The 12,500-nt window shown below is 39.0% G+C and overlaps 1 protein-coding gene across 1 annotated transcript in view; it reads right to left on the bottom strand.

The window, feature by feature from the left end:
* Positions 1-84: 84 nt before the first annotated feature.
* Positions 85-12,500, bottom strand: part of LOC144956673 (uncharacterized) — a 16,005-nt gene continuing 3,589 nt past the window's right edge. Inside the window, exon 2 of the mRNA XM_078887324.1 lies at positions 85-2,578. Coding sequence (XP_078743450.1) covers positions 148-2,511 — 2,364 coding nt within the window. The 5' untranslated portion in view covers positions 2,512-2,578 and the 3' untranslated portion in view covers positions 85-147. The remainder of the gene's footprint in view (positions 2,579-12,500) is intronic.

The following is a 12,500-nucleotide window of genomic DNA, read 5'->3' as shown; positions in this document are numbered from 1 at the left end:
AAAACATGAATATCGATCGCTCCCATTCCAGCTGCAGACATATTAATATTTTAGTAGATCACACCAAAAATAAACAACACCCAATTTTAACTTTGACTCTTTAATGACGTCATTACTTTTCGAGCTCTTACTCCTAACGTAAAGATCTTACTTCCCAGCACTCACAAAATCTTTTGCCAATCTTCTCTCAAGTTCGCTTGCTAATTTTCTTCCAACTAAACTTTGTTGGTTTGCAACTGATACATACTGCCTTTTCGTCTGAGGAAGTTCAAAGGCCAAATTATTTGGGGTATAGTCCGCGAATCCGTAACTACTCGGTACAGTTCGTTTCTTTCCAGCTTGCAGAAATCTTTGTAGTTGTCGCTGCTTAAGCTTGCTTGCAAGCATCCTCCCAAGCAAATTCTGTTGGTTGGCAACGGACAGAGATCTCTTTTCTGGGGGCAAATTGCCAAAAAAATCTGATACGACAGGAGTCATGGGAGAGGATCGTTTCTTTCCAGCTTGCAGAAATCTTTGTAGTTGTCGCTGCTTAAGCTCGCTTTCAAGCCTCCTCCCAATCAAATTCTGTTGGTTGGCAACGGACAGATATCTCTTTTCTGTTGACAAATTGTCATCATCATCGAAAAGAGCAACGGGAAGGGATCGTTTCTTTCCCGCCTGTAAAAACCGTTCCATCCGTCTTCTTTTGAGCTCGTCGGCAAGTTGTTGCCCCACCAAATACTGTTGATTTCCAACAGATACATATCTCTTCGAAGGAGCTGCGGGCTGAGAGTTCACATTGTCAATATAGTCATCTAAAATAGAAACGATGGGTGCAACGGATCGCCTCTGGATATTGTGAGAATCGTCGTCGTTCGCGTGACCTGGGTTATCTCTCTTAAACAGAGCTAACGTCCTTGTAGATGGAAATGCCTTATCTCTGTTAAAATCAAAACGTCCGGTCGGAATAGCATTGTAATCTCCCACAAAAAAGGGGGAGTATCTTCTGAATTTGTTTCTTCCCCCATCGACTCCGGGGTAAGAGGTGTAAGGCGTGTAAATAAGGCCAAAGTCTCTTGGAATTGACATAAACTGATTAGAGGAGGGGCTTCTTTTGATGAATCGAAGTCTGCGTTTCCCGGGGTTTTCATAATATTCCTGTTTGTTGTCCTCTGATGATTCTGTTTGGAGTTTTTCTGGAGATGAATCTTTGCTTTCCTCATTGCTTTTCTTTAAAAAATGACGATTGCGTTCTTTGGTTAGAAAAATCTCGTCGTTTTTTATTTTTTCACTGGATCCAGAACGATCTAATTTGGGTAAATCTGTTGTATCCGAGTTGTCTCTTTTTATAAATCGAAGTCTTCGCTTTTCAGGAGAAAAATCGTCTTCATTGTTTTCTCTCTTAATGAATCGTAGTCTACGTTTTTCAGGTGATGAAATGTCTTCATTGTTTTCTCTCTTAATGAATCGTAGTCTACGTTTTTCAGGTGAAGCAATGTCATCATTGTTTTCTCTCTTTATGAATCGTAGTCTACGTTTTTCAGGGGAAGAAATTTCTTCATTGTTTTCTCTCTTTATGAATCGTAGTCTACGTTTTTCAGGTAAAGAAATGTCTTCATTGTTTGTTCTCTTTATGAATCGTAGTCTACGTTTTTCGGGTGAAGAAATGTCTTCATTGTTTTCTCTCTTTATGAATCGTAGTCTACGTTTTTTAGGGGAAGTAATGTCTTCATTGTTTTCTCTCTTTATGAATCGTAGTCTACGTTTTTCAGGTAAAGAAATGTCTTCATTGTTTTCTCTCTTTATGAATCTCAATCTACGTTTTTCAGGTGAAGAAATGTCTTCATTGTTTGTTCTCTTTATGAATCGTAGTCTACGTTTTTCAGGAGAAGAAATGTCTTCATTGTTTTCTCTCTTTATGAATCGTAGTCTACGTTTTTCAGGGGAAGAATCGTCACCATTGTTTTCTCGCTTTATAAACCTCAGCCTACGTGTTTCGACCAAGTAATCATCATCTTCATCATTGCTTCCAGTTGAGTCCCTTTTAACAAACCTAAGTCTTCTCTTGCTGAATTGCAAATGTCGTTTTTGGGAGTTGTGTTTGCCTTCATTCTGATCCCCACTTTTCACATTCTCAATCTCTTTGTTTTCCTCAGGGGGTCCGTTTACCAAAACTTGACAGTATTCGAAATCGTATTCTTCAACACACTCGTAAAATTTTCCATCTTGTCTATATTCAAAAATGTCATTATCCTTTTCTTTCGACAAATTCTCGCCATTTCCGAGATGGTCGTTTTCAGCTGATTGAAGATCTCTTATGACGTCATCAGTTTGTGCGTGGGATGGATTTGATTTTGTATTCATTATGTCATCAATTATTGCGCTCTTAATTTCGGGCTCATTTTCGTGGATTGCTGCTGTTATAGGCGATTCATCGTTGTCCGTCTTCGAGGCGCTGATATTGCTTGTTGTGAAAATGACAAGAAGAAAACAGGTGAGAAAGCAATCCTTTAGTTGTGCGTGGGTTGCCATTGTGTTGTATTCGTGGTTATGCTAAGTTCAAGGTTTTGGTGAGTTCAAGGTTCTTTGTTGTGACAATCTGTGAAAGAAAGAAAACATGAATTTTATCAACAATAAATATTACTCTTGTGGTAAAAGCGACGTGCACTTATTTGCAGGTCTGATAACTCAATTCTGTATGGACTCATTGTTGTAATGGAAATATGTAATAATTGACGTTAAATATTGTCCACTACAACAGTGTCAAACTAGGCCCATGATTCGGTTCGAATGTCAGAACTACATTTATGTAAACGTCGATTAAAAGGCCATTACCGACGTGCACTTATTTGCAGGTCTGATAACCCAATCCCTTATGGGCTCCTTGTTGTAATAGAAATCTCAAAAAACGAGGCAAAATCAGAATAAAAGATGTTGATAAATAATACAATATGATGAGAAAACCCTTCCTAAACTTACTGAACTTCCCGCTAATGATTGGTACTAATAATGGCGATAGCGTCTGTCGGTTGTCAAGACGCGACTTCCAACAAAGGGGCGCTACTCTTAAATCTATTTTGAAATCTCATTCCCTATAAGCGGAGTCGGATGTCAGACCTGCATATATGTACACGTCGATTAAAAAAAAAGCTATTACAATACAAAACAATCCCTAATGAGAAAGACCTACGTTACGTCAATTTTTAACTACAAAATCAATATTTCAATAGAGAGAGATATATTATATACATATATATATATATATATATGTATATATATATATGTATATATATATATATATATATATATATATATATATATATATATATATATATATATATATATATATATATATATATATATATATCAATGGCCCGTTGATCAAACCACTGAGGTAGCGTTTTTGCCAATCCGCTGATCTAACCTCTGATGTCAACTTCAGAGATAAGCGCGCCCCCTTATTCTTTAGTCTCAAGATGATCATCCCTATGACATGTCCACCTGATATCATACCACCATTTAAACCCCTACCCATCCTGTCCAACAAACAACAAAGATCTTTTGATTTATTTTTTTAAAGAAAAAGAAAAAGCTAAACAAACAAAAACAAACAAACAAACAAACAAAAAACAACAAAACTAAAAAAAAATAAATAAAAAAATAACATTGAGCATTTATATAGCGCAATATCCAGTAAACGCGGTCAGGGCACTTTGCAAAGGGTCCCTGGCCAGCAGCGATAACTAACAAGTAGGTCGGAACATGGTGCCTGTAAAGAGATATTATTATTTTCCCAACAGAGACAGTGCTGTTAACGGCCTGATACTCATTTTACACCTGGGTACAACTCAGGCCATGCAATACAAAGTATTAAGAAACGTATTTAGATCAGAGGTTCGCGAATAAGTAGAAGCTCTCTTTTATCTCAAAACCCGTTGTTCAAACCTGGGAAGTGACATCGGAGGATTGATCGTCGTGAATACGCCGGGCGCGAAACTCTGATGTCGACATCAGAGCTTTGATCGACCGATTCACGAAAACGCTACTTCAGAGGTTTGATCATCGTATTGTATTATTTACCAACATCTTTTATTTTAAACATGTAGTCTACATCATATTTTGTTAACATTTCATAATGGAGAAAACTAAAGGAAAGATCTACGTTGATTATGATATGCATTTTTGTACAAAAATATGAACAATAAATTTTGCATTTGGAGCGCTTGACTTGTAGTTGGTTTATTTACAAATAACTTTCCGTCGGTGACGTCCAATCAAGGACGCTACTCTTCCGCTAATCTCATTCCCTTACAATTGTTTTATTTTGTGGCCAAAGATTTGTCTTTTGGCGTCATTTGTTGGTCAGTGTCCGGCTATAATTTAACGATGGCTCCGCCCGGAAGTTTCGCCACAACGCACTAGATGCTCTGTGGTTTCGGGCTCTTGACCACAACCAAGACCCCACTGGTGTGGTGAGCGTGCCGAAGCAGATTCGCTGCCATTGTAGTATCGAGGAGAGACCACGAAGCCACAGAGGGAAGAAGAGGTGCGAGAGAGAGAGAGGGACGGAGAGAGAAAGAGAGATAGAGAGAGAGAGATAGATAGATAAATAGATAGATAGATAGATAGACAGATAGATAAATAGATAGATTGATAGATAGATAGATACATAGATAGATAAATAGAGAGAGAGAGCGATAGATAGATAAATAGATAGATAGAGAAATAGATCGATAGATAGGTTGATAGAGAGAGATCAATAGATAGATGGATAGAGAGAGAGAGAGAAAGAGAGAGAGAGAGAGGTGGGGGGGGGGGGGGGAAGAGGGATAGATTTTCAAGACCAAACAATAAACCAAATCAAAATAATATACACAAAAATCAAAATAAAACAAAACAAAACAAAATAATAAAAATAAAAAAAGAAGAAAACAAAACAAAAACAAAACAAAAACAAAAATCCAAACAAAGAAAAAACAAGAAGAAAAGAAAAACAACCTCGGTATGCAAATTATCCAATCTCTCTTTCAAACCCGGGCACAATTAGGCCGTGGGGAAAGGACAGACTCATTCTTATTGAAATGTCTGATGAAATGTCATGTGATTATATGTTTGTGTGTGTTTCTGTGTGTGTGTTTCTGTGTGTGTGTGTGTGAGGGGGGGGGGGGGTGTGAGTATGAGGAGTAAATGTGTCTGTGTGTTTGTGTTGGGGGTGGGGGGTTGGGGTGGGGGGTATATATGTGCGTATGAGGAATAATGTGTCTGTGTGTTTGTGTTGGGGGTGGGGGGGGGGTATATGTGTGAGTATGAGGAGTGAATGTGTCTGTGTGTTTGTGTTGGGGGGGGGGGGTATATGTGTGAGTATGAGGAGTGAATGTGTCTGTGTGTTTGTGTTGGGGGGGGGGGGGGGATATGTGTAAGTATGAGGAATAAATGTGTATGTGTGTTTGTGTTGGGGGGTGGGGGGTATATGTGTGAGTATGAGGAGTAAAATGTGTCTGTGTGTTTGTGTTGGGGGGGGGGGGGTGAGGGCATATGTGTGAGTATGAGGAGTGAATGTGTATGTGTGTTTGTGTTGGGTGGGGGAGGGTATATGTGTGTTGGTCCGTTATACTTCCGAATGGCTTCTTAGCCAAGCGCATACTATCTATAGATAGAATGCGTTGGCTAAGAGGCTCACAATATTGCCATCCGGAAGTGTTGGAGGAAGTATGTATTGGTGTATGTTATGTGTTTTTGTGAGGTTGTATGAATGTGTGTATGTGTGTGTATGTATTGTGAGTGTGTGTTTGTGTGAATGTCTGTGTGTGTTTTTGTGATCGGAGGTATGTGTGGCATTTGCGGTTTTTCTGGGCTATTTATTTGTATGTGGGCGGGTGAGAGAGAGAGAGAGAGAGAGAGAGAGAGAGAGAGAGATGGAGAGATATAGTAGAGAGAGAGAAAGGGAGACAGAGAGAGAAGAGAGTAGAGAGAGTAGAGAGAGAGAGACGGAGAGAGCGAGAGAGAGAGGGAGAGAGAGAGAGGGAGCGAGAGAGAGAGAGAGAGAAAGACAGACACAGAGAGAAGAGAGTAGAGAGAGAGGGAGAAGGGTAGAGAGAGATTATAGAACGGGGGAGAGAGCGAGAGAGAGTAGAGAGAGGGAGAGAGAGTAGATAGAGAGAGGGAGAGAAAGAGAGAGAGAGGAAGAGAGAGAGGGGGAGAGAGTAAAGAGAGAGAGGGAGAGAGAGACAAAGAGAGAGAGAGAGACAAAGAGAGAGAAGAGAGTAGAGAGAGAGAGAGAGAATAGTAGAGAGAGAGAAAGGGAGAGAAAGAGAGAGATAGATAGATAGATAGATAGATAGAGAGAGAGAGAGAGAGAGAGAAGGGGGGAATATTATATATATATATATATATATATATATATATATATATATAATATATATATATATATATATATATATATATATATATATGTGTGTGTGTGTGTGTCCCAGGTGACTGGAATTCGACACTATTCATACATAAGAATTCAAAAGATATTTCCGATCAGTCGATGTAGAGCGGAAAGCATCGAGTCCGTTGCCCTTGGCAACTCGTGACTAAAGCAAGGGCAGATAACTATGATGATCACAATTTCAAATTCGGTATTTTGTGTGAAGTCATGAATTTTCTATTAATTTTCGGAAATGAGAGAATTCGTGGGAGAGAAAAGTATGATGACGATGATGATGATGATGAAATGATGATTGTGGTGGTGGTTGTGTTGGTGGGGATGATGGTGGTGGTTATGGTGATGGTTGTAGTAGTGGTGGTGAAGTTGGTGGTGGTACTGTTGTTGGTTAGTTGTGATGATGGTGTTGGTGGTGGGGATGGTGGCGATTGTTGTTGTGGCGGTGGAGGTAGTTGTTGTGATGACGATGATGATGATGATGATGACGGTGGTAGTGGTTGTATGGTGTTGACGATAGTGGCGGTTTGTGGTAGGGGTTGTATGGTGGTGGTGTTGGTGGTTATGTGGTGATGGAAACGAATGAAACCAAATTTTATTCTTAGTCGGATGAAGAAGGGATTTGAGCCCGATACATTCAATGTTTGGTGTTTTGTTCTTTCTTTTTTTTTAAAGCTGTTATAGTAGTGTGAATACGCTTCAGCAGTCATGACGTCACTTCCCTTGGAATGACGCATGGTAACTTAGTAACTAGGAACTATCGGAACAATGGCGGACGCCCTAATGAAATATTTCTCCGACAACTATAAAAGCGTTTCCAGAGGGTAAAAAACAACATTATAAATTTGATTGTGTTTTAACTTTTACACAGTCTGATCACAAGCCATATGAAAAGTTCTAGCCAACATGAAGAATAAAAAGTACCGAATTTCTTTGTTTAGAACCACGATGGCCGCCGTTGCTGGGCGACGTGACATCAGACTATTGAATCCAATTAGGTCCAAAAAACCCTTGAAGCGGGCAAATTAGGGTAGAAAGCTTGAAAATTACATGTAAAATATGAAAAAGCCTATAATTCATGCTATAGAACCACTCTGAGAGATCAGTATCAGTTGAGATACAAGCTTTTTATGATTGGAAAATTTTAATAAGCCACGAAATAATTCGTTCATTCCTATTGTGTAAACATTCAAAACCAGGCGACCCCGAGGTTGATTTAAGTCATGCTTGGATTCCCATTGGTGATTATTTTTAGCATCAAACCGGATGTTTTCCTTTTGCTAAACTTTCGATTCACGAACTATCCAAATTGTTTTATCGTCAATCTTATTCAATTTTGCTAATTTTGAGGGATTTCTATCATGCATAATTCTATAAAAATATATTTTTGTGTATCTGATTTAGCAAGTATAATCAACAACACAGATAAATAGCGGCAGACGGACAGACAAACAGACTCGTAGAATACAGCTGGATTAAATGTCGGCAACAGGTGTTGACACAAAGAAATAATAATGTGAAATTGAATGTAAGCTTCAATTTAATTACAAAAACAGATCAAATGAACGTTTCGGGTTTCCCCTTTATCAACAAAACAGGATGAATGAAACACCACAGATGAATGAGATGATGTGGTAGTGGCGTAGTTAAGATGAATGATACAGACAATGCTCCTTTCCCCCTCCCCCTAATTATTTTTTTTCCAAAAATAACACTACAATAATCATTTTACGTGTTCTATAGATAGTACGGAGATGACGGCACTAGGGCTTTGTTATTGTTTTTTGCCATCCGCGTTTATGAGTAATGCTCACTGAAATGTATTAACCTGACTATAAACGTTCATGGATACACACAGTTTTGTGTGTTGGTCCGTTATACTTCCAAATGGCAATGTTATGAGCTTCTTAGCCAAGCGCATACTATCTATAGCCTATTTTGGTCAGACTTGATGATAGTTGGGGGTGGGTCAAGATAGTTCAGTTGGTAGAGCACTCACTTCACACGCAAATGGACCGAGGTCGATACCGCGTGCAGTCGAATTTTTTTTTCCTGACTTCCCAGTCCACCCAGCAGTGATTGGGTAGCTGGGTCTGTTATATCTGGCGGAAAGTACTTTGCGATAGACTAACATCTTATCAAAAGGGTATCAAGCACTTGTTATTGTTCGTTTCATTCACGCTATAGAAACCGGGATAAACTCCAGCTCCATGGACCGATTGGCTCTAAAAGGATTACTACTTTTAGATGACACTAAGGAGTCGGCATACCTATAGATAGAATGCGCTTGGCCAAGGAGTTCACAACATTGCCATCCGGAAGTATAACGGACCAACACACAAACTCTGTGTAACCATGAACGTTTATAGTCTGGTTAATACAGTTTAGTGAGAACAACTCACAAACGCGGATGGCAAAAACAATAACAAAGGCCTGAGTGACGTCATCTGCATACTATCTATAAGATTGTATTAGAACGCTATGATTATCGTCACCATCATCACCATCATCATCATCATCATCATCATCATCATCACCATCATCATCATAATCATCATCATCATCATCATCATCATCATCATCATCATCATCATCATCATCATCATCATCATAATCATCATCATCATCATCATCATCATCATCATCATCATCATCATCATCATAATCATCATCATCATCATCATCATCATCATCATCATCATCATCATCATCATCATCATCATAATCATCATCATCATCATCACCATCATCATCATCATCACCATCATCATCATCACCATCGTCGTCGTCATCATCATCATCATCATCATCATCATCATCATCATCATCATCATGATTATAATAATCCTCATCATCATCATAATCATCATCATCATCATCATCATCATCATCATCATCATCATCATCTTCATCATCATCATCATCATCATCATCATCATCACCATCATCATTATAATAATAATAATAATCACCATCATCATCATCATCATCATCATCGTCATCATCATCATCATCATCATCATCATCGTCATTATCATCATCATCATCATCATCATCATCATCATCATCATCATCATCGTCATTATCATCATCATCATTATCATCATCATCATCATCATCATCATCATCATCACCATCGTCATCATCACCATCATCAGCAGCAGCTTCATCATCATCATCATCATCATCATCATCATCATCATCATAACCATCATCATTATCGTCACCATCATCATGATAATCATCAATCGTTATGATGCAGTATTGTGTCAAGCTATTGACGTTTCGTTATTGACCGCATGGTGACAATGGGAGCATGTTCTAACTGCACTGTTGTGTCCTTGAGTAAGGCACTACATGCACACAAATTACCTGCTCGATAAGGTTAAATTAAATGCTGGGCTAAAAACACCCGCGACTGTTTTAAAAAATGAGCTTTTTATATAGCGCAATATCCACTAAATGTGCTCAAAGCGCTTTACAAGGTGTCCAGGTCAACATCAACATTTAACATGTAGGGCGGGACATGCCGCCTGTTAGGCGATATTACAATTTTTCAGACAAAGACAATGCTGTTAACGGCCAGGTACTCATTTTACAACTGAGTGCGGTGAGAGAATGTGAGTAAAGAGCGTTTCCAAGGACTCAACTATGCGCCGAGCGAGGCTCGAACCCGGGACCTTCCGATCCGAAAGCGAGTGTCATACCACTAGACCACATCGCCGACTGTTCTACCTGTTGTCCGAAACGTAATCTGTACCGATGGCTTGTGTTGTATGAAATAGAACTTACTAGTCTTTTTGGTAAACCATTCATTGTGCAGTTAGTTACTGTAGCCTTATGAAACTGTAGCAGTCCTTGAGTATTCCCTATGAAATTCTCATAATTCATATTTGAATGTTGATGGGTTTTGAAAAGAAAGAAAGAAAGTAGAGAGAGAGAGAGAGAGAGAGAGAGAGAGAGAGAGAGAGAGAGAGAGAGAGAGAGAGAGAGAGAGAGAGAGAGAGAGAGAGAGGGGTGGATGAATATTACATCTGACTAAATAAGGAATTCGTTTGCATGTTTCATATGAAATTCTCATAATTCATAATTGAATGTTGATGGGTTTTGAAAAGAAAGAAAGAAAGTAGAGAGAGAGAGAGAGAGAGAGAGAGAGAGAGAGAGAGAGAGAGAGAGAGAGAGAGAGAGATTGTGGGAAGAACATTACATGTGATTAAAAAAGGAATGCGTTTGCATGTATTCAGATACAATTGGATTCAATAGTCTGATGTCACGTCGCACGGCAACGGCGCCCATCTTGGTTCTAAACAAAGAAAATCATTACTTTTTATTCTTCATGCTCGCTAGAACTTTTCATATGTCTTGTAATCAGAATGTGTAAAAGTCAAAACATGATCAAATTTATGGGTTTTTTTCCACTCTGGATACGCTTTTATGCTCGCCGGAGAAATTTTCATAGGGCGTCCGCCATTGTTCCGATAGTTTAGAGCCAGTGTTACTAAGTTAACATGCGTCATTAGGAAGGAAGTGACGTTATGACTGTTGAAGAGTATTACAAAGACAAAAAGATCTTCTTGCAGGAACTGATAGGACAAGTTTTTAGTATGTAGATAACACCACGCTAACGTCTCATCCCTGGCATTTTGACATCATTTTTTGGTCAGTATCAGCGTGGCCTTCGTAAAGTTATAGATAGTATGCGCTTGGTTAAGAAGCTCATAACATTGCCATCCGGAAGTATAACGGACCAACACACAACACTGTGTGTATCCATGAACGTTTATAGTCAGGTTAATACAGTTCAGTGAGCATTACTCATAAACTCGGATGGCAAAAAACAATAACAAAGACCTGAGTGACGTCATCTTCGAACTATCTATAGCCTGATACCGTGGCCTTCGTAAAGTTATAGCCTGATACTGACCAAAACATGAGGTCAAAATGCCAGTCTTTTGCCACAAAAGAAAACAAATCGTGAGTTGTATTCAATAGTTCAACCAATGAAATAACTTGTTTCCATGAGCTCTACTAACGACAACTCACTAGACGGTGCAAAAACCAAATAATGACGTCAAACTGCCAGTCTTTTTGGATTTCAGTACCAGGCAATTTATAGTTCGAAGATGACGTCAATCAGGTCTTTGTTATTGTTTTTTGCCATCCGCGTTTATGAGTAATGCTCACTGAACTGTATAAACCAGATTATAAACGTTCATGGATACACACAGTTTTGTGTGTTGATCCGTTATACTTCCGGATGGCAATGTTATGAGCTTCTTAGTCAAGCGCATACTATCTATAACATAACGATGGCAACAATGATATCGGCCGTTCTCAAATCATTATTATTGTTTTTATACCGCCAGATAAGTGACTAGTTATCACACGATTTCCACGATCAGATTATAGATAGTATGCGCTTGGCTAAGAAGCTCAAAACATTGCCATCCGGAAGTATACGGACCAACACACAACACTGTGTGTATTCATGAACGTTTATAGTCAGGTTAATACAGTTCATTGAGCATTACTCATAAACGCGGATGGCAAAGAACAATAACAAAGACCTTAGTGACGTCATCTTCGAACTATTTATAAACGTTTAAATTTACACATAGTTTTCTCTATTGGTTCTTTTGATCGAACAGTAGAACAGTGGGTGTTTTACTTAAACACATATCGTCAGAAATAAAAACCTGAGTAGTTTGCTATGTTTACCAACCACTGTCATTGTTCAGATTATGACAAATGTCCGAGAGGTGTGGTTATCTAAGTGTTTATTCCATAGCATATTTGTCCGAGTTCTGTTTTCTCCTTACCAGAATATCTTATACGGCTGCCTCTATTCTCACCCCCCCCCCCCCCCCCCCCCCCCCCCCCCCGGCCGATTGGATTACCGAAAAAAACGTCGCCGGCTTTTTGCGATTTGGATTTGATTGATTTTTTTTTTTTAATTGTGCAACTTGTGACAAGAAACTTAACAAATTACTGCATTACAACCTTTGGATTAAACATACAACAGTTGTTATGAAGACATGAAGACTAGCATCCGGGGGGTGAGAATAGTCACTTCGATCTTATACACTCTTATGCG

The sequence above is a fragment of the Berghia stephanieae genome, chromosome 11 (assembly GCF_034508935.2).
Source record: "Berghia stephanieae isolate SIO BIC M18660-M18661 chromosome 11, UCSD_Bste_1.3, whole genome shotgun sequence".
NCBI lineage: Eukaryota > Metazoa > Mollusca > Gastropoda > Nudibranchia > Aeolidiidae > Berghia > Berghia stephanieae.
Note: the sequence above shows the minus strand (reverse complement) of the source record. Positions and strands in the feature narration are given on the sequence as shown.